The following is a 21673-nucleotide window of genomic DNA, read 5'->3' on the forward strand; positions in this document are numbered from 1 at the left end:
CTCTGATCTCCGGCCCGCGCCGCCAGGCGGCGCCCTCCGCCCCCGCCGCCCCGCCCCTCCCGCTCGCGGGGACCGCGCGCCCCCTGGCGGCGCGCCCCCGGCCCCCCCTCCCGGCGGAAGCGGCGCGCGGTGCGTGCCGGACGCGGGTCCGGGCGGCTGCGCGCCCCCGCGGCGCGGAGTTCCCGCTCCGCTGCGCGCCCCCGCCGCCGCCGCCGCCCCCGCTCCGCAGGGCGCCCGCCCGCCCCCGCCCCGCCGCCGGGAGCCGCCCCGGCCCCGCCGCCCCGCGGGCACCCGGCCTCCGCGGGGGCGGCGGGCGGAGAGTAAAACCGGGCCGCGGTAGGGACGCGGGGCTGGAGCCGGACCCGCCGCCGCCAGGGCAAGGTAAGCGGGCGCTGCCACCAGCGGAGCCTGGGCCGCAGGTGCCTTGCCGTGCTGGCCTCTGTCAGCGCCGAGCGGGGCCTGGCTTTAATCACGGGGCTGCGGGCGGGGCGCGGTGGGAGCCGGGGGCGCTCCGCGGGGCGGCCGGGCCGGGCTGGGCTGGGCTGTGGCCTTGTTGTCAGGAGAGCGAGCCTGGAGCCCTCCGTCCGCCTGCAGAAGGAGCCACTGACCCGCCGGCACAGAAACCCGCCCAGGTCTTGTGCCAGAACACCCTCTGGCTCCTAGGGTCTGCCCTGTCGCAGCTGGCATTAGCAGGATTGTCAGGGTCTCCTGGTATTTTTCGTTTATTTGGGTTTTTTTTTTTTTGTTTAGGTGTGTGTGCCTGTAGTGGCAGGACTAATTCAGGTAGAAACCTCCTCCGTAGCCATGTGTTTCTGTTGGCAGGGGCTTGTAGCTGCTGCTTTGCAGTGTCTTTCCAGTTTGGAAACACGGGGATGTCCTCCAGAGGTTTCACTTACACCTTGCATATGCATGCTGGAGTCGTGCTTGTGTCGTTTACAGCAGTGTTGCTGTCCATAGTCGCACCTTCTGCCATGATCGGCAGGGTCTCAGTTATCCCAGCATCTGCTGACTGCAGCTGAAGGCCTCCGTTGCAGTTTAGTTAAGGACTTTTCTAGATCATGAAGTCAGTGAAGGGATTGTGTTTTAGCCTTGTTTCCACATCGTAACGCCTCAAGTGTAAGCGTAAGTCAGTGTACACTGCCATTAGTCAAATGAGAAGTTGCGTCTTTGCGACTTGTGAAAAATACAAGTTGCTTCATTAGCAAGTTAGAACATAAAAATGTGTATTTTGAACTGCTCAGCAGCAAGTGGAACAGACCAGTGTCATTACCTGTTTGTAGCAGGTAAGAACTATGTTGAACCTGCGTTCAATGTGGAACTTCTGGGCTTTTTCTGATCATAATTTGCCTTCCCTTCTTCACTGTCATTGTGCCTATTTTGTGATGACCTTAGTGCTGCTCTTAATGAGTGGTTATAGAGGGAGACGTGGAATGTTCACAGCAAAGGGACAGGAGGCAACAGACACAAGGTGTAGTAAAGGGAACTCTAGAACTAGAATACGAAAAACATTTGCACCATGAAAGTATTCAAGCATTGGATTAGGGGCCTGAAGAAATGTGGGATTTCTGTCCATGGAGATACTGCAAACTGGACTGGACATGAAGTTTCATTGAGCTACCTGGTTTAATTGGTTAGGTAGGAAGAGGTTGGACAGTATAAATTCCAGTATAAATTATCCTGTGATGCCCTTCAATATGAGGAAGCACTATTGTTAGAGTAAAGTTGACTGTTCCTAAGGGAAGGCAGTGCTTTAGCTCTGTGGCTGATAGCTCAGAAGATGTTAGATCCTAATTTCTTCTGCAGGTTAGCACACAGATACGCAAGTAAACTTTAAAAACTGTGGTGGTTGCATTTGAGGTATTGCATTGAACATTACAGGCAAAAGGACACATAACATTTTGCAAGACTTACGTGTGTGAACAGGACTTTAAATTTACTTGATGGAGGATTTGGGGTTTGGGAAAAGCCATAAACAATTAAAATATATGATAAGTAGGAGATAATATCTATAAGTATTCTTTTAAAAGCTACATAATCACCTCTCAGATTTAAAAAAATGCTCCTGTGCCATAACCCTTGCTCCATATTGTTCTCTAGGTAGTAGGTGGAGCCATTGGAAAAGTCCAGGCATAACAATCTGTTAAATGTTGTGGTGTTGAATGCTACTCCTAAATCTTGCTTGGTCTCACAAGTTGTGTTTCTTATACTTGCTGTGGGTGTTTGCTGCCTGACAGGTTCTGGAGTTCAGCTCTGGCAACTGGAATGAAAAAGAGCTTTCTCTTGCTCTCCCACACGCCTCAAAGACAGGTGCACAAAATCACTGAAGGGCATGTCACTAATGCTGTGTGCTGGAGATAAATCAGCTGCCCATCACACTGTCCTCAAGAACATGCTGAGGAGCAAAATGTTGTAAGCCTGAAATTAGTTTGGAACAGTCATGGATTGTGGGAGCAAAGATCAGCTTTCTTCTCATTAATAGGAGTTACCTTGCGTAATGTGGGCAGAGGCTGGTTTTCGAAACCAAAGGAAAAGGGATATCCTTTCTCTGTCAGAAAGTGAGGGAAAATGGAGGTAGGAAGATAAGTGAAATGACTTCTACTCTGGTATGTGTTTCAATGTTCCTTAGCAAATGTGGAGTAAAATTGATCTGCTTTGTAATTTTTGTTGTCACTGGTGTTCTGAAAGCAGTATCATCTCCTGTGTTTCAGTCTCTTGTTTCTTGCAAAAGCAACAAGAGTAAAAGAATGAGAGACATATGTCTGTTTAGGCATAGGAGGTTTGCAGTCATACCTGCTGTAAGCCACATTCTAATAAACAAAATAATAAAAGCAGCTTCAAGCTCAGATTATCTTCATTCTTAGAAGTGTTGGAAATGTTGTTCTTATTCTGTTTCTCTCTATTTTGCTGTTGCAACATTTTTTCTTCTTGGTCCTGACTATCAGAACTTGGAATATTGACCAACCAGTTCTTTCTAGCCTAGAATAATTTTTGTACCCAGAGGTATTAGGTTTGCAATTTAAGCATTGTAGCTAAAATAGCCAAGCATTCAGGCTGTCCTGTGTTTGTAAGGTGAAGTGAATAGCAAGTTTCCCTTAAGATCCCTTAAATTGTACAAAGCTAAGAAAAAAAGAGTTGCTCCAGAGTTATAGTAAGCCTGAAATTGCAGGCTTGACTAGTGTGGGCTGGTAATTAATTAGGAGCTGGCATTGAAGTGGAGTGATTATTATACACAGACACAGTAAAGTCAAAGTGGAGTTTTTGTGATCTTTTTTTCCTTGTCCTTTCTCGTGCCTCTCAGTTTTGTGCTCTGGGTCTTGACAATTCGCTCTCAGTAAATTTCTGGCTACAAGTAAAGGTCTTTCCAGGGCTGAGGCTTTCTTATTTGAGAGAGTCTTCTTCCTGCGTTATCTTATGGTTGTAGTGAGTGGAAGTGTTCAGTAGATCTTCCTTAAAGCACTGGATTTGGGATTGTGCTGTTTCCTGTTGTAGTTAGTGCTTGAGAGGAGGTTTTATTTTATTGTAACAATAAATTAGACTAATCAATACAGCTTTCTGAAATTCAAAAATTCAGTATTAATTGGTGTTGGTAACAGTGTAAATTTTCTGTGTCTGTGCAAGTCAAATAGTTTTCAATTAGATAAAATCCTAGCCTGAAATTAAGCAATTGCACCATCTTTCTCCATTAGAATTGTCAGCATTTCTAGTACACAAAAGAAAAGGACTGTAAAGATCAAGTAAAAGTTTTGCTGTATGAACTGTTATGTTTCTAATAGGTGCTGCTGGGGTGTGGGGTTGACGGGGTATGAATAAAATGCATGTGAGAGATTTATTATATGATAATCAGATCTATGTTTTTGGAAGATTTATTAATGTACTTTTTAAAAATTTTGTTTTAAACAGGAGATGACAGGTGGAAATGAATCCTGTACTGCAGGACCAACATCTATGTCCTACTTAGCTTGTCTGAGTTACATTCTGGAAGAATGGACTGGTGTGGAGGATATTGGAGATTATCTGAGTTATGCATTCTACATTTTGTGGGTGCTTTTTCCACTTGTGGTGGTCTTTGTGCTTCCAGGAGTTATCGTCATTCTCTTCTACGTTTCCATTCTCTGGCTTCATATTTATAAAAGAAAGAATGAAATAAAGGAAGCTTATTCCCATGATGTTTGGATAGGTGCAAGAGAAATGTTGGCGACCATATGGGATGGACATGGAAGAATATGGCATGGTAAGTGAGATCTGACCTTTCATTAAAAACTTCTGAAGCTCTTATTCCTTGTTTAGCTTTCAAGATTATCAGTATGTGCTGATTGTTGCTGCTGGTGCATGCCAATTGTGGCCAGTTTTTTTTTTCTGTTTTATGAGTGACTGTTAGTGGTGCTTGAAACAAAAAAAAAAAAGAAATCGAAACTTTTTTTGAATTTAAGTTTTTTGTCTTATGCATTTATTCATTTACTGCTATAAAATGAGATATCTCTTCTGGTTGAATATATATGCAATTTTTAAAATTGCCTGTTTTTAATTTTTTGCTTTTTATAACAATTCCTGGATTTCCTCATTTGAAGATCTGAAATGTGTATTGTACTAAAAACTAGATCAATTAACTGTATTGTTTCAGAGTCAGTATAAGAAGACTGGAAGTTAAATGCCAGTTCTCTGATAGCTAGGATGTCGGCCAGCACGTGTTAGCATAATTTGATTGTACTTAACCAGTCTTACATAAAATGTCTGATGATGGCTAAAAGGAGCACTGAGTTCCTTCTTGAAATTAGCTTCAGAGCCTGACACTGTTACAGAGCCCTACATTTTTATTTGTCTTGGTATTTTGGACTACTACTTTCTCTACTAGAATGTCAAAACTAAGGGCCCTGTTCTTTGTCCTTCTGCTATTACTTCGTTATAAAGACAGACTTAATAAATGATTTGGCTTTTCTCTCTAAGGAAATCATAAGTCTCTTTCAGAGCCATTCAGTCTAGATGCAGCTAAAGGAGAAAGAGATACTTAAGAGCAATTTACATAAAGAATAAATCCTTCTTGAAAATCATCTCTATTTGTTCTCTAGTCAAAGGGAAGCGGGTTTGCAAGGCATTGATAACCATATGGTGCAGCAGCTGTATCAGATAGGCTTTGTAAGACTAAGATGTAACTTTCAAATCTAGAGAAGTACACTACATCAAAATCAACAGCTACATCAAAGAGCTTAAAATGCTCACTTCACAATAAAAAGCTATTTACTTTTTTTCCATAAGAAAATTATTTTTAAGGCCTTGGCTCTTTTAATCCTTAGTAACTTTTTCTTTTTATAAGGTTTGACATTTTTTTTGTGCAAGAAGATTCTTACCCAGTTCCTCATTGACAGCTGTGACTTTTTTTTTTGCCCTGCCAGCTGCTTCCCACTTATCTATACACTTGTCTTACTAAAGAATGAAATGTTTTCCAGTTATTTTTTTCCCCTACTTGATTCATAAGGATATCATAAGAAGAACTATCCATCCTGAAATCTAACAGCATAAAAAAAAACAATAGAAAAAAAAGAAAAACCCAACCCCACAACAAAAAGCCTCAAACCACCTCCCAAACCTGGTGATTGATACCTGCATTTATACCTTTATTTACCTGTATTTACATGTGTTATGCCAGTGCCATCTGTGTTAGTTGGCTGGCATGGAGCACAGTTGGTGGTCCCTTGGGATGGGAGAAATGATGCACTTGCAATGTGTTGCAGCTCCACAGGTATGCAAAGTAAAAGAGAGGGAGAAGAGCCAAGGAGTACCTTCAGAATTAAATTAATGGAATAGGAATTGTAGACCTGATTAACTTTGGAAGAAGTGACAGGATTTGGTTGAGAGGTTTTGTTTGTTTTGGTTTTTTTGGGGCTTTTTCAGGTGTCTTCTTTTTGCTTGTTTTATTTTATTTTAAGTAAGATAATGTAATAGTACTGGTGCTAATTGAATATGTTATGTACTGATGCATTTTGGCATTTTGTGTTAATGAAATATATCCTTCCATGTAACTTGAATAGAATTGTGAGGTCAGGAAAAAGCTTGTGTGCTTATGTATTTTTCAGCTAGGTATATATAGTCCCAACTAGCTTTTATTATATTGTGATGTATGTATATAGTGATGGAAAGCTGAAACAGGTATATAACTAGGAGAGAATAGCAAAGATAACCTTCATATCCTGGAGTAAAAGGAGGCATGAAAATGAGTGCTGTCATGTCAAGTCTTCTAAAACAGTCACTGGTGGCAATGAACTTTGAAAGGTTAATAGTAGCTTGAAATAGTTGTTTCACCACTCCAATCTGTATTTTGATTTCTCTTGAATGATTGATTCAGAGGACTTTGCAGCCTTGAAAACAGTGAACTGAAAAAATAAGGATAAATTATACAGTTTGAGATAGTGACTGGGTGTTTTGTTTTAATGTTGATTTTATTTTTGCTCTTTCTCAAAGTGTGGTGCCTTAAATGAAACTTTATTCTCTGTGTAACAACTTGTATTCTGTGTATTTTCTGTGAAGAAACTTGTATTTCCTGTAGATGCTGCAAGTTACCTCTTGACATTATTGGTCACTTTGCTCTTACCACTTCTCAATCCATGTTGGTTTCTGTTTGCCAGCTTGCTGCAAGTTAGTTTCTTTGGGATAGAATTGTATAGAAATTTAACATCTGTTACATTTTTGACTCCTAACAGGTTATGAGCTTCATGGTGTCGAAAATATTCCTCAAGGACCAGGACTTGTTGTGTTTTATCATGGAGCTACCCCCGTTGACTATATCTATTTCATAGCTAGACTTCATATAATGAAGAAGAGATGCTGCAATGTAGTAGCTGATCATTTTGTCTTTAGATTACCAGGTAACATACTTCATTATATAAACTAGCAGTTTTGGAATTCTAATTTTAATTAATTGTGTAATTAATAAAAATTGTGTTGCAGGAGCACAGCTTTCAGAACAGACATTCAGACAAATTTAGTGAAAGTTTTGAAATAGAGCATGTTCTTGACAAACAAGAATGAGACTGGCCCATGCAAGGATGGGATATAGTCCTGTCTGGGCAGAACCTTCCAATGACTCTAGGGTGTTTAGAAACAAAGAGAAGGAGATCGTAGGACAAGCAGTGTTAATCATTAGCAAATATTTCAATAAGATGTTTCTTTTCCATTAGTATAGGCAGAATGAGTGGTGTAAACTGATTAAGAATTAAACTGTGTGGAACAAAAGCACTGTAAGTTAAGAATACTAGTCTGGAGAGACAATGTATTTTCTTATCCCACCCAACTGTTACCCAGTTGAGGATGGCAAGCAGTCCCCAGGAAGACTGTTTCAAGTAGAATCTCTTTTGGAGGAAAGCTAGAGAAGTGTTTATGTGAAACATAAGGTGAAGCAGGTAGAAAATGAAAAGTATGGGCAAGATTTTGGCTGGACATCCTAGTGAAATGCACTGCCAATTGGTGAAATTAATTACTTGAAGGTTTTCTTTTTTTGTCTGTATGAAATACAGTAGTACCCACTTTTTTTCCCAAATTTGGTTTGTGGTTAAAGGCTTGTCAGTTCATAAAAGAAATTACAAGGGGCATTCTGTACTGTACTGGTGCTTTTAGTGGAACCAACTCATATAAGAAAACTGTCTTTTTGTCAGTACACATTTATTTCAGCCTTAATCCCTGAAAATAACTTTTTCATACTGATCACAGTATGATTTCGCCTCTACAACTGCTTTTGCCAACAGATTCATTTATCAGTGGCTATCAAATCTTTTGCATACAGATGACTAATATAATCTACTTCATGATGCAGATTTGGCTCCATATTGTATCTGTATAGGCACAGCTGTTTATCAAATGGGGCATTGTGTTTTACTCCTTTTCTGCTTTAAACTAAGGCTCTAAGTGTGAGTATACTTATGAGTCCCCCAAATATCGTTGAGTAGCATTGCAGAAACGTCTTGCTAAATGGCTGATCTTGAAGAGCTGGTTTCAGCAGTACAATATCTAGCTAACAGCTACAGGCATTCCTCAGGGATTGATACTGAAACCACTGCTGCTTCGTGTTTTAATAGTACCCCTGGATAAGAGGCCGGAGCATGCACAGGAAATTCACTGATGATACCAAACTGGGAGAGCTGTTGATATACTGAGCATTAAAGCTTGTTCTCAGAGTGACTTCATAGAATTAAACTGGCAGAAATATTATGAAGGTCAGCAAAAGCAAAAGTAGTGCTGTGCATCTGGGATGGAGCAAGTCTGTGCAGCAATACTCTGGAGAAAAGGGGGCTTTGCAGGAAAGGATTCTAGTGGACAACAAGTTGAATGAGAGTCGGCAGTGTGTCCTTGCAGCAAAGAAGATGAACTGCAAGGTGAGCTTTGTTTTTTTAGCATGAATGTAGCCTCTGGTTGAGTGAAGAGATTTGTTCCCTTGGCATGGCACCTGTGCAAGCACATCCTGTCATATGGTGTCCAGTTTTGGACTCCCCAGTACAGGGTACACTGACACACTGGAGCATTTCAGTGGATGATGGAGCACACAGTGTACAAGGAGAGGTTGAGAGAACTGGATTTGTTTGGTCTGTACCAGATAAGGGTGGGGAAAGATACTTTGCTGTCTTCAGTGACCTAGTGGAAGGGTGGGGAGAGGAGGGAGGCACTCTTCTTACAAGTGCACAGTGATAAACTGAGAAGCAACAGAGACAAATTGCAACACAGGAAATTTTGATTAGACATGTGGAAAGGTATTTTACCATGAGAGTGATCAGGCACCTGAACAGATTGCTTAGGTATGTTGGGGAATCTCCATCCCTGCAGACTTTCAAAACTCTGCTGGGTGAGGCTCTGAATAGCCTGATCTAGTTGAACCCGCTTTGAGTGGGAGGCTGGACTAGATGACCTCCAGAACTTCCTTCTAATCTACATAATTCTCTGCTTCTGTGAAGGAATTAAGGCTGTTCATGGAGACAAATCCCAGGAGCCCAGAAAATGTTGTGGATTGTTTCAAAATAAGCACAGTAATCTATACTGGCAACTCAGGTAGATGCTGCTTCTCTTGTGAATCCAATCAGAAAGGCTGTGTAATTTTATCCTAATACTAAGGCTGTCTGATTATGATGAAGTGTTCAGATTAAATTGGATGCCTTTTCAGAAGATGTTTTACACAAAAGCTATTATGCTTAATGCAGGGAAAATGGGAAGGGGTGGTGGTGCATTTGGGGGTCTGTTAGACACACATGAATGTGTCAGAATTGTGCCAGTATTAAGTATGCTTTTCTTGCATTTTGGAGGAGGATATGAAATACGGTCATGCAAATTCTTTTTTTCCTTCTTTTATAACTAGAGGTTTTCCACAGGGAAAAAACAAACCCAGTATTCCAGCTTTCAGGTTCCTTTAGCCTCTTAGCTGTGCAGTGCTCAGAAATACATTGACTTCTCTAAGTTTAGGAGAAAGCCTTTTCCCAAAGCATTCAGAGAGGACTGAGATTTCACTTGTGTTCTTCTCTATCATCCTCTGCCATAGTATGACATCCTTGCCATCCTGCTATCTGATAGCTGACAGCCCTGATGTTACGGTCACTGGGGCCAAGATAGAAAAATGTGCATGGTGCTCGAGCTGAGAGCAGTGTTACATGCCTTACTAGGTACTCTCCAAAGGGTTTTCAAACATTTCTGCCAACACAGTCTTGTGGAAAATAGGAGAGGAGTATGTTGGGCGAAGGGGCAGAGTTCAGGTTGAGCCATGGAATAAAATTAAGTTTGAACTTCTTAGTGTCTGGAAGAACATGTTCTGAATGGCTGAAAGATTACATTTAGATAATTTTGAGAGTTGTTGTTTAAAATGGAAAAACAGATTCTTGGTCCTTTTCATGCCGTGCTACCTGGTACTAATCCAGTGTTTCTTCTAACTTTGTGGTGACCTTTGCCTTGGACACAGGTACCCTGGCCACTGTGTCAGATTCTGTCTTTCAGCTGGTTTAAGGGAGCCAGGTTCTTTGGTGCTGAAGCAGAGATATCAGTTATGTGTGGTCTTCTGGCAAGGCTGTGAAGTACAGCTCAGAATGTAAAGTTGATACTAAAAGTCAACAAAGGAAATAGAGCTGAGAAATTTTGTGAAGACTTGAAACCTCCCTGTACAATTATTCTGTACATTTTTTTGTATCTACTCTGTCAATATTCTGTTCTTTTTTTTACTGATATATGAACTGGACAGACTCATGGTATTGCTTTGTCACACACACCCTTCCCCTCATCGCTTCCCCAGTGTGTCCAGTGCAGAAAGGAATGGTGTCACAGTCTGTTTCCTTGGAGTCTTTTCTTGCTTATCTCAGCCCTTTTCGTGATTGTTTTGTCTGTCTCCTGAGCTCACTGACAGAAAGGACTTAGAGACTTAGAGACGCAGCTTTTTACCACCAGATACATTTCAGAGAGCTTTAATTAGTTTGGGGATGTCAAGCATTGTAAAAATCAGCTGTGGAAAATCCCACAAAAAAAGCACCTGAAAGAAATGAATTGTAATTAGGCAAACTCTATTTCCAGGTATTCTTCCATGCAAATGCTAGTTGATGAAGACTGAGTGTCATCAGCAGTGTGCGAGGTAGACACAGCAAAATATGAGACAGGTGTAATGTAGCTTGTGTTCTGTTGCCATGTGTACAGACAGATCCTGAGTGGTATAGAGATGAGCTGGGAGTAATTATACCCACACCAGCTACAAACACTAGTTAGAGTTTAGTTAAGAATAAAGTAATAATATGTTGCCTCATGCTTTTTCCCTAAGCCCTTAGTTTATGCAAGCTGTAAGAGAAGACAGACCTCTGTCATCTTAACTTTGGGCTCTTCCTTAACCTGTGTGAGTATGTAACAAATGTTTATATTCACAGCTATTCATTTGTTATTAGGAGGCAAACTCAACTAGATCAGTTCTTTCTCCTTGTCTATGGCTGATGAGGTTGTTTGCTTCAGTGGGAAACTTCAAGAAGGAGATGTAATGTTTCCCTTACTGCCCAGTTACCATCCAAAGCTACCATTTTGGTATGCACTACTCCTAAATACTATAGAAATTTAAAATTTGTTAAACCAGCTGAACAGGACTTATTTCCTGCTAGCAGAGGTTTGTGCTAGGTATGTCCTTTAACAGTAGACTAGTTGTCTAAATTGATCATATACATATCTGATTCCTTTTGATGCTTGTAGCAGATTCTGGATGTTCAGCTGTTTCTTTAAGGGTACAGTCCGAATGACATGTCAAATTCAAGGTGATATGTAACCTTAGGTCAAAAACTTCAGTTACAGTATTAGCAGCAGGTGAGTGTACCCAATTAGACTTACCAGATGCTTCTCTGTACGAAATGTCATCCAGGTACTCACAGACTGAATCAGAATCAATTGCTGCAGTGATCCGTAATGCAGAGAATGATGCATTTTCTTTGTCATTCTCCTTCTTATGCACTACTGTTCTTTATCAAATTTCACAAAACAGAACCACAACAATTTCCTGGTATTGCTTCTTGGTGCCCTCTATTTGGACTATGTTTGAACAGTAGAGCTTAAGCAAGGAGCCAATGCCCTTGAGTCAAACAGCTCCTTCAAAGGGACATGTGAAAGATATCACAGAGTGTTTGACAGTTCTTTTTCAGTTTAGTCCTGACTGTGGGATAACATCTGACTTGACTATGACAAAAAGCTACTGAAACCCTAAAATCTTCAACTTTGCAGACCACAATCTGTAAGTTCAAATTAATGCTTCAGTCCCTCTTGGGGACTTGGGAACACAGCTTATTAGACAATTAAGTTTTAGCCATAGTGTTCTGTGCTGGGGATCTGTACTCAATGGTAGTATGAGCTAACATTTTCTGCATTAATATTCTCTTATCCTTCAGGCTTTAGAATACTACTTGAGGTATTTGGAGTTATACACGGACCAAAAGAAGCTTGTGTGAGGACTCTGGAGAAGGGCCAGCTGTTAGCCATTGCCCCAGGTGGAGTTCGGGAAGCACTCTTCAGTGATGAAATGTACACTATTCTGTGGAGTGATCGGAAGGGCTTTGCTCAGGTGGCCATTGATGCAAAAGTGGTAAGTGGGACACATCCTGGAAGAGAAACAAAGAAAGCTAAGTTATTAGTACTTTGTACCAGAGAAAGTTGTTTTGATTATTGTGTATTTGATGTTACATTTCTGACTCTCATGAGTATGGTCTACTTGCTCTAAAAACTACATTTCAACACACTTTTTGTTGCTTTTGACAGATAGAAGGCTTTAGAGTCAGCTCAGAATAGTGTGGCTAGGAAATCCAGAGTTGAAAGAACAAGAGATTAAATACAGGGTGGTTTCTCCTTTTATAAGCAGCATGTGCTGCTTTACACATACTGGTTAGTATTGTGATGGCTTAGCCCTCCCTGACCAGCATGGTTGGGAAACAACTCTACATACCAGAGTCACAGAATATGCTTAGTTGGGAGGGACCATTAGGATCATGGAGTTCAACTAAATGTTTCTGTTTCTTCTGTCACTGAAGTGTGGTGTGACCCAGCAGGGTATAGACTCACTGGCACTTCATATTGGCATTTATGGCAGTGAGGGATGTCCAGGGCTGGTCACTGGTGTGAACTCTACAGTTCTAATGTACAGCATTGGGCTTGGTCAGCAGGCAGGTATGAAGAACTATTCATAAGGGACCAACTGTTGAGACACAGCAGTGAGTGATAATTTGAATTGTAACTATTTTAGTAATAATTTCAGAGTCCCTCTCATTCTAGATTTGTACTTGTAAGATGTGTGCATATGTCCACAGATCTGCATATACCTAATTTAAAAGCAAGTCTCACACCAGGAGTTTTATATTTAGTTACTGTCAAAGACAGACTAGTTATAGCTCTGGATTTTATACAGAAGTAGAATATTTTAGGACCCAAGTGTGCACCACTTTTCTCACAAGGAAAATAACACTGTTTGAAAATACCTTTTTAAGAGGTTTAGATTTTACTAATGTATTGTAATAGCATGTGAAAGGCCATACTTGAGATTCAACTATGATTGTAGTAGTTGCATTTATTTTATTGGATGTGTTTTTTGGTTCTCTTTATGTACTCACAAGGGTCTTGTTGCTTCATCCTCCAAAAAACCCCTGATAGATGCAGTAAAATAGAGTGTCAGAGGCAGGCTGAAAGTGGGAAAAACATCTTTACTTAGATTAAAGATTAACTTTTAAGTCATCTTGAATCATAAGTAGAACTCCTCATGAAGAGAAAAATGTGTCTGAAACATCAGAAAAATGTCTAAAACTGGAACCTTCAACTTGTTGAAGTTGCCTTATTTCAGCAGTTTTTTGCTAGAATTTGTCATATAAACAAAAATTTCTACCTCTGTGTCAAAAGTAAGTTGTTCCAAATAAGATTTTTCTAGAATAAAGATATGTATTCAGTTTAGGCAACTTCACTTCTTTTTATTCTCTGTAATTATTTACAGACTTTTTTTTTCTCTCCAAACTTGATGCATGTCTGAAAAGTTATATCTGTTAGTTCATCTCCATGCTTGTTTTTAAAAAGTTCAAAAGAATTTGAGTTCATGAAAATCCCATGAAGAGTTCTGTATTTCTTATGGGGCTGTGTACAGTGGGCACATAGTATAAACTGATATTGAAAAATTTTGATGCCCCACAGTTCTTGTAAATCTTGACAGCTGTTTGCAATTTTAAAAGCAGCAATAAAAACTTGAAGTATTCAACACCATTCCAAGTACTCATCAGCAGAAATAAGTCATGGATATGTATTGAATATGACACATCAAGTGTGAAACAATACCATCAGCATAGCAGAGAGGAATCAGACAAGTTTTTAGTGTCCCAATGCTGTGAATCCTTCCCTTTGAGCATAACTACAAATTAGGTAAGAGGTTTAAGCATTTAAGTCACAACTGTGTAAACACTGCTAGATGGGGGGAGGGATGCCTAAATGCTCCATAGGCTCCAAAATTCTGGACTGCTTGAAGAAAATAGACTTGCTGAAACAGTGACTCCCTCAAGTCTTGCAGTATTCTCCAGTTGGAAACCTCATGGCAGAAGGTCATAGAACTTCAGAATACTTGTTTTGCTCTCTATATATCCTTGTTTGAGGAACACTCCTGAAATTAATTTGCCTGTTGAGTTTAAGTGAGGTAGAATTTTTTTAGATAGTGCTATCTTCCTTAAATTCTTAATTATTTTTTTTCCCTCCTAGCCCATCATTCCTATGTTTACACAAAATGTTCGAGAAGGCTTTAGGACATTAGGAGGAATAAGTAAGATATTTTCTATTTTTCTGTAGTTTATTTTTCCATATGTGTTTAGCCTATCTCTGTAGAAATAATCCTTATATAAGTTTGAGATTTAACACAACCTTATTTCTTGATGTTTGCTCTCTGGTAGCGTTCAGAGATGTTATTAGGATTTAATATTAAGCATTAGATGTGATATTGGCTCATCTAGGTTATTTTCCACATAACAATGGTTTTTGTTCTACACAAGCAGTAGAAGAAAGAAAAAAAGGAGCCAGAAAAGGGCAGGAAGACTTAAAGCACTTTTTTCTCTGCTTATATCTGCTAGGTCAGCCCTAGGTTTGCTGCTCTCTGTTAAGAAGCAAAGCAAATGGGTTTGCAACTGACATGTATTTCCTGTTGTCCAAAGCTCTGTGCTTACATCTCTACCTAAAGTTTGAATGGTTTGAACTACATTTAATCTGTAGTTGCTTTTCTATGCTGCACTAGACCTGTGGTTCCTCACAAAACCTTGCATTTGGCAGCTCTCCTTCCTTATCCATGGAACTTGCAGCCAGAACATGAATAGATGGGTCTTTTGTCTGAGAGATCCATCTCTGAGATGATTAGATGCCCACATCTCTGCTCATTTGCTAGTGTTAAACTCCCTCTTTTTTTGTACTCTCTTAGTTACTATCTAGCAGAGGGGCCTGAACAAGTCTCTACACTGCCTGTTCTGCCTCAAGTATGGCATCCTCACCATCATCAGAGGGCTGCAGGGCAACACAGTTCTGTTTCTCTCCCCCTCTGTGTAAGAGCTGTATGTTGCATGGAGAAAGCCAAGGCATCAGATGCAAAACCTGGAATAATTCACTCATTCATCATGTTGTACAAAAATGAACAGCAATTAATTGTTGCTGTATTTGGGAGAGTCCCAAACAGTGGAAATTTAAGCCAAAATCATTTATGCTATATGTATTCTACAGCAGAGTTGCTAGAGGAGTTTAACTTCTTGATCACTGCAGGTGTTACTCCAGTTTTAGTAGTTATGTCCTTGATTTAATAGGTTGTATACAGAAAATCCCACATCTTGATCAGTAAGAATTTTCTTATGCCAGCACCCCAGTTACTGGAGCTTCTTGTCTGAAATTGAGAAAGATAATATTAGTGTACATTTTTCAAATAATCTCTTCTGGGTACATTTGGGACTAATGCTTAAAAGGTGGCATGTGGAGAAGGATGTGTCCTCTTAGAGCTGATTGAAATACCTGGTTTTTCTCTCTTTTTCTACTGTTTAACTGCAACCAGTGTGTGATCTGAAAGAGCAATTCAGTATGTTAGCATGGCTGACTTTTAGGCAGATAAGGCTATTTCTGATCCTGTAGACCTCAGTGTGAGGAAAACATGCAGTTTTCCAATACTAGTGTCTAATGCTAACTTGTCAAATGAGCCGAACCTGTAACTAGTATTGCGTAGCATTCTCATCCTCTCCAGAGAGGCAGCTATTGAATTTCTCTCCTCTTCTTTCTTCTCGTTTCAGCTACTCTTTGGAGGAAAGATTTCACACCAAGTTAGGGTAGAAATAAGTCTGATATAAGCATTAATGCAGCTTTTAGGAAATGAAGGTCAAGGTAGGGTAGCACTTGAGATGACACATTGTTTGAGAATCTGGGTTGGGGGCTAGATTCCTTTGCAAGCCAGTTTCAATGTTAAGACATAATGGGGGAAAAAAAACTTCACAGAATAATCCCAATCTCTTTCTCTCTCTCTCCCCCCCCCTCTTTCTCTTTTCCCTCCTTTACCCTCCACCACTCCCTTCTCCTTCCCCACCTTTCTTTCTCCTGCTTTCCACTACATTTTTTCACATTAGAAATACTTAGGTCTCTATATGAGCGTACTAGATTGCCAGTAGTTCCTCTGTATGGGGGGTTTCCTGTCAAGCTACGTACATTTATTGGAGAGCCCATTCCATATGAACCAAATATGACTGCTGAGGAACTAGCTGCAAAGGTAAGATAGATATCTATATATATGTAAATTTAAAATACTGAATATTCTGATACAAACCACTGCAATAATCTTGTCGAGTGATTTCTGTCGAGGAGCCAGTTATAGAAATTGGTGGAATCATGGTAAGTTTTGTACTTGCCTAACTCTGAATGTCATTCTTAAATACTAGCTTTTTATTACTACAACTTGCAGATGGTGTAGGTCTTTTAAAGTTAATTGCATCCTGTATTTGCTTTGAGAAACAACTTGTTTTAAAGACTGAAGAAGTTTGGTCAGATAAGACAGCTCTCAGTTGACAGAGAGAAGCACTTCACCCAAGAGGAAGCATTCTGTTTCCTGGTGTTTTCAGAAAGATACTAAGGAAGCCTTTCAAACATAGGAAATTTATGTTCACAAACTGTTGGAATTACACACAATAGAAGAAAAAGATAAATAATTTCAGTGCTTTTTTTAGTGTGTTTCTATTTTGTCCAGCTTGTAACCCATAAATTTAACTTCTAAATATGCCTCTAATTCGCATTTAGGTGCCTTATAGAAAGGATTTTCAGGTCCTCATATTCATTCAGTTTATTAATAGATTTCACCATGCAAAGACATAAACCAGTTAAGAGGTTGAGCAGTGAGATGGAGTGGGCTGAAATAGATGTTTTTGAAAACTCCACAGATGGTCACATAATATTCTGAAAACTTTGCTTGAGAGAGACTTTTCTTGACTGTGCAAGTGTCAGTCCAGTTGTCTGTCTGTTTACCTTATGGTTAGGTCTCTGCAAAAAGACTCTTAAAATGTTTTTCTGTAATATCTTAGGCCCTGGTTGTGGAAAACTGGTTGTTGCTTTTGTGGGGTCACTCTGACAGGAATTCAGAACTGCTGGCTTTCAACAGAGAATGTGTTAAAGACACTTTCAGACTTGCATTGGCATCTTACATTTATGCCAACCCTCACTTACTTCTGACTTAAGTTCAGATTCTACTAGATAAGGACCCAGAATGCGAATTCTCTAGCATCCTATTTAGTTAGAGTAATTTTAAAGTTGTATGTCATGTTTTGGGCTATGGCTCTGTATGCATTTTCCCATTATATAGAGCAAAAAATAAAGCTCAAATTTTTTACCTAATACAAATTTTAGGTCTGTAGAGTCACTTAGGACCAGATATATAAAGTCCTTCTCCAAGGACTTAACTGTTGATCACTTAATTCATATAAACAGTGGGAGCTTGTACCAACAAATAACATTCTACCAACATCTGCCCTTGCTGACCTCTGGTTTAAAGAGGCAAATACTTCTCTGTTGTTCTGTTTCTGGCCTTAAGAATTCACTATCCTGTGCTTGTCTAGGCAGAATAGGAAGTGTGTTTTCACCACAGCTTTTGCATGTTGCCCTGCTTTTGAACGTTCCCTATGGAGCTTTTATATAATAAGAGTAACTGCTGTGCACTTCTTGGCCTGTTTATTTTGAAAGTGAAGGCTGCTGTCACAAGCAGCTAAGTGGCCTGAGCATGTGTCACAGGACCAGTTCCTTCAGGGGCTTTGGGTCTGGAGGGTATTACTTTGTACAAGTCAAATGTGCTGAGACACAGTGGTGTTTCCAGTGCCGCTCCTAAACATGTGTAGAAGCAAAGTTGATTATGATGGAGGAATGTTATTGATGCAAACCTGGGCATAGGCAGGAGTTTGAATTGTACAAATGCAGATATTTAACATGCTTTATAGTCTCTTAATGAATTTACTCTGTTGTCATTTGACTTTTGTGTATCACCAATATTGCTTGTGAATACAGCTACTAGACATAAGAGAATACTAGTTTATTGGTCTGTTTCATGGCATTGTTGCCACAATCACATCCTGTGGGCTTAAATGTGGAAGAACAGTATTTTGAACTTGCAGTAGTTCTGTAGTACTTGAAAGGATTAAAAAAAGCCTAGAAATTGTGTAATTATATGAGCAGTATGAAGATGAGATTTTCTGACGAAAAACTTTTCTCTTTCCTTACAGACAAAAGCAGCAGTCCAAGCTCTTATAGAAAAACATCAGAAAATACCAGGAAATATATTTAGGGCTTTAATGGAACGATTTCGAACACAAAAGAAAGAAGATTAAGGTCTTCTGAACTTAAACTTCTGTAACTACTATTTAACTAACTACTACTAAAAATATTCTTAATGTTACATTTGTAAATTATTCATTCTTCTAATAATAGGTTTAATACTGTCCTAATGATACTGCTGTATAATTTAAGATAGAAGTCACTTGCCCTTGACCTTTCCCCTGTCCAGTATCAAGCTCAGGAACCCAAACTTAAAATCATTAATAACGGGGAAAAGTTTAATTTTTGATAAACACATTCCTACCTTGGAAATGTCTAGGTTGTTGATTCTGGGTTTGTTTTGGGGTTTTTTTTGCAAATATTACTGCAAGCCTTTATGTATATGGTCTGTCTTCCTTTTGGGCTGTCATTGTCTCCCATCCCCATCATGATGGATCTCTAAACTGAATGTCAAAACCTCTGCAGAGCTGGAGTCTTACTGTCTTGACCCTCATCGGTGTAAGGAGGTTTTGTGGGCCAGATTAATGCCACATAACATGTATGAAAAATTTCCTGAAATTGTGACTGTCACACTGCTGGAAAGCAGTCCACCACTTTTGGTCTGCAGAACCTCTAGCAATGCCTGTAAAACCTGTGTTGCAAAGTGTTTAGCTTTGCTGGGTGAGCTCAGAGACGGCTCAGAGGAGTGAAAATTGATTAGAGAACTACAGTGAATCAAGGAGGCCTGTTATGGAAACCTCTCTGATGCTGTCAATGACAGCCCTACAACACAGCTGTTACTCTGCTCCAAGGCATATTGGATCTCTTGAGTAGAGACTTGTCCCATTTGTTTCTCAGTGAGTCTACAAATTCCCCTTTGAAACAATGAGCCAAGCATTCAAACATCAGGAAGTAGAAATGAGAGTGCTGTTAAATGACATGAGCTCAAAAATTTTTATTTTGATGGCAAGAGAAAATTTTTACAACATCGTAAAAGCAGTTCTTTGAAAAACAGGATTGGCATTCCCAAATGCCCTTTGTGGAATATGTGGATAAACTATTAAGTAGATTCTTCAAACAGTTAGTTGTAACAGGTATTATTTAACAGTAAGTTAAATAATGAAGGAAAGGGAAGTTCTGTATACTTTCCTAAAGTTAAAACAATTGAATCAACAGGAGAGAGTTGCAAGATTGGGCTTTTGTGCACTTACAGCAAATTATATTGTTATATTTTTTCTTAGCTAAAGCCTATGGTCTTATTGTCCAAATAGGAAATATCTGGAATATTTCTTCTAATTTCCAAGAATTTTAATCTACAGTTCTTAAATTAACATCTGGGAACTTTTTAGTTCTGGGATGAGGACAAATTCCTTCAGAAAAAACAAGAGATTTTTGCTATATGTGTGTATATATATATATATATATATATATATATGATGTGGTCAACTTCAATATTGTTGGGGTTTGACCTTTTCTTAAAAAAAATACATACCCCAAGAAAAATCCAATAAATAACGAACATTTAAAAGAGCAGTTGTATTTGATATAGTAGTCATTCCTATCACCATTTAAGCACATACTTTGCTTTATGCTCTTTTAAATGTGTAAATTAGTGACATTGCATAAGTGCATGTGGATGATGCCCTATGTTAGAAAAATATCACTTTATGGGAAATTGTCTGTCAAATGTGGTTTACAAGAAGCAAAAGGTTTACTTACTTTATGATATTATTTATACCAAAAACATTTTGTAAATGGTTTTTAAAGCCTTGGGAAGAATCATGGTATATAAAAGTAAATGCCCATTCTGAAGTTTTTAAAATTACTTGAGTTTTACTTGAAGGCAAGATTGGGTTCCTTTTAATTTATTGGACTGTTTCAAAAATACTGTTAACACAGCATGTCATTAAAAGTGATAATGCAGAATTCATGCATTGAAGTATAACTTAAGTATGACCTTTTTTTTACTGTCCATCTTGAGAAATGTACATCAGTCTATGTTGTGAGCATCTCAAAGGCAGCTGAACATCTTTTGTGTTGAGATTGCATATATGTAAAAGAGAACTCAGTCTAAAAGGTTCCACTAGGCATGAATGGACATTATCAGATTTTATAAAATTTATTTTAACTATGTGGATTATTTGCTGCAGTTTTGTTCCTTCAAGTATTGAAAGATCAGTATAAAAAATGAAGGGCAGTATTGGTACTCTCTAAGTGTTCATATTTGTATAGGCCTTTCATTTTTATTTCTATATATTAAAAATATGTAGAAGACACCTTTCGAATAAACTTGACAGCTGGAACAGACTTTTGAAGTTTTGTGTTGTGTTTGAACAAAATGGAATGATACATGGCTGTCCTGCTGAACCTTGAGTGGTTCTGAGCAGCGTGTCCTACCCCTGAGTTGGCCTGCTTGACTTGCAGTGTCTGAACAAGGATGGAAGGAACAAAACTCCAGAAGGAATGAAGGGAAACATAATTCAGACAGCAGTGGAATAAAGGAAAAAAGTCACATAAACAATAAGGTCTGACTTTCAGTAGTTGCAGTCTGTGCTGCAGAAGGCCTTTACAAGCACTGCACTACCTCTTCAGTTGAAAGTTCTGCAACAGAAAATAGATCATAAATACTGACTAGTAAGGTTTATCTGTACAGATTTGGAATGTGAATGCCTACTTTAGTTTATTGAAAAAGAGGCAGATACGGGTAGAGACTAACAAGTAAGGTTATAGACCCAGCATCCTTTTAGCTGATTTGGTTTACTGTGCATCAAGCAGAAGTATTCAAAGGGAATTTTAGCAGTTAGAGTAAACCACTGATTGTCTGGTTAGCCTTTATACACACTGAAGACATTACATATTTTGCCATGTGAGCAGCATAAGCAGGATATGTATTTTTAGGTTGTTTGGAAGTAGACCAACTGCTGTACTGACAGGTATTCATCATTATCTCTCAGCAAGACCCAAATCTCCTACTGGCCAATTTACTGTCCTGTTGTGTAATAGCAGAGCTCAGTCTGAACATCTATTATTAGGATGCTTTCAGTTGAAATTAAATCTCTGCAAATGCAAGGTAGAGCAGTTAATCAGCACTGTCAACACAACTCTGTGGCTCATCCGGTATGGGGTTTGCTGTACAAGTGTAGCATTATGTTGCTTCATCCTATTACTCTGTGGAGAAGATACAGTGATGATGACAATTTGTTAGCTCTACAGTGCTTAATCCCTATTAAGCCCATCATAGACACTAGGATGCTTTTCTTGGTGTTATTTTTGCATCAAAAAATTACCAAGAGTAAGTGTGGAAGTGCATGGAATTGCTACATGAGCATAGTAGCCCTGAAAATACATGTTAAGGTAAGATAATTCTCCAAAACATGTCTGCTAAAATTTCAAGAGGCAATCTGATGATACTTTT

The 21673-nt window shown here is 39.3% G+C and overlaps 1 protein-coding gene across 3 annotated transcripts; it reads left to right on the plus strand.

Annotated features, from left to right (window-relative positions):
- Positions 1–130: 130 nt before the first annotated feature.
- Positions 131–20565, plus strand: LOC130249741 (transmembrane protein 68-like). Of its 3 annotated transcripts, XM_056484804.1 has the most exons (8): positions 138–381; positions 2480–2571; positions 3901–4231; positions 6696–6860; positions 11874–12067; positions 14209–14269; positions 16095–16234; positions 18228–20565. In XM_056484804.1, exons 2-8 carry the CDS (start codon positions 2566–2568, stop codon positions 18330–18332), a joined length of 1002 nt encoding a protein of 333 aa, XP_056340779.1. In that variant the 5' UTR covers positions 138–381; positions 2480–2565; the 3' UTR covers positions 18333–20565. The 3 variants fall into 3 exon arrangements, with proteins under 3 accessions (XP_056340781.1, XP_056340779.1, XP_056340780.1); XM_056484806.1 differs by lacking the exons at positions 16095–16234; positions 18228–20565 and adding an exon at positions 15765–16084 and having other exon boundaries at positions 131–381; XM_056484805.1 differs by lacking the exon at positions 2480–2571.
- The last annotated feature ends 1108 nt before the right edge of the window (positions 20566–21673 follow it).

Source organism: Oenanthe melanoleuca, chromosome 2 (genome assembly GCF_029582105.1).
Source record: "Oenanthe melanoleuca isolate GR-GAL-2019-014 chromosome 2, OMel1.0, whole genome shotgun sequence".
NCBI classification, from domain to species: Eukaryota; Metazoa; Chordata; class Aves; order Passeriformes; family Muscicapidae; genus Oenanthe; species Oenanthe melanoleuca.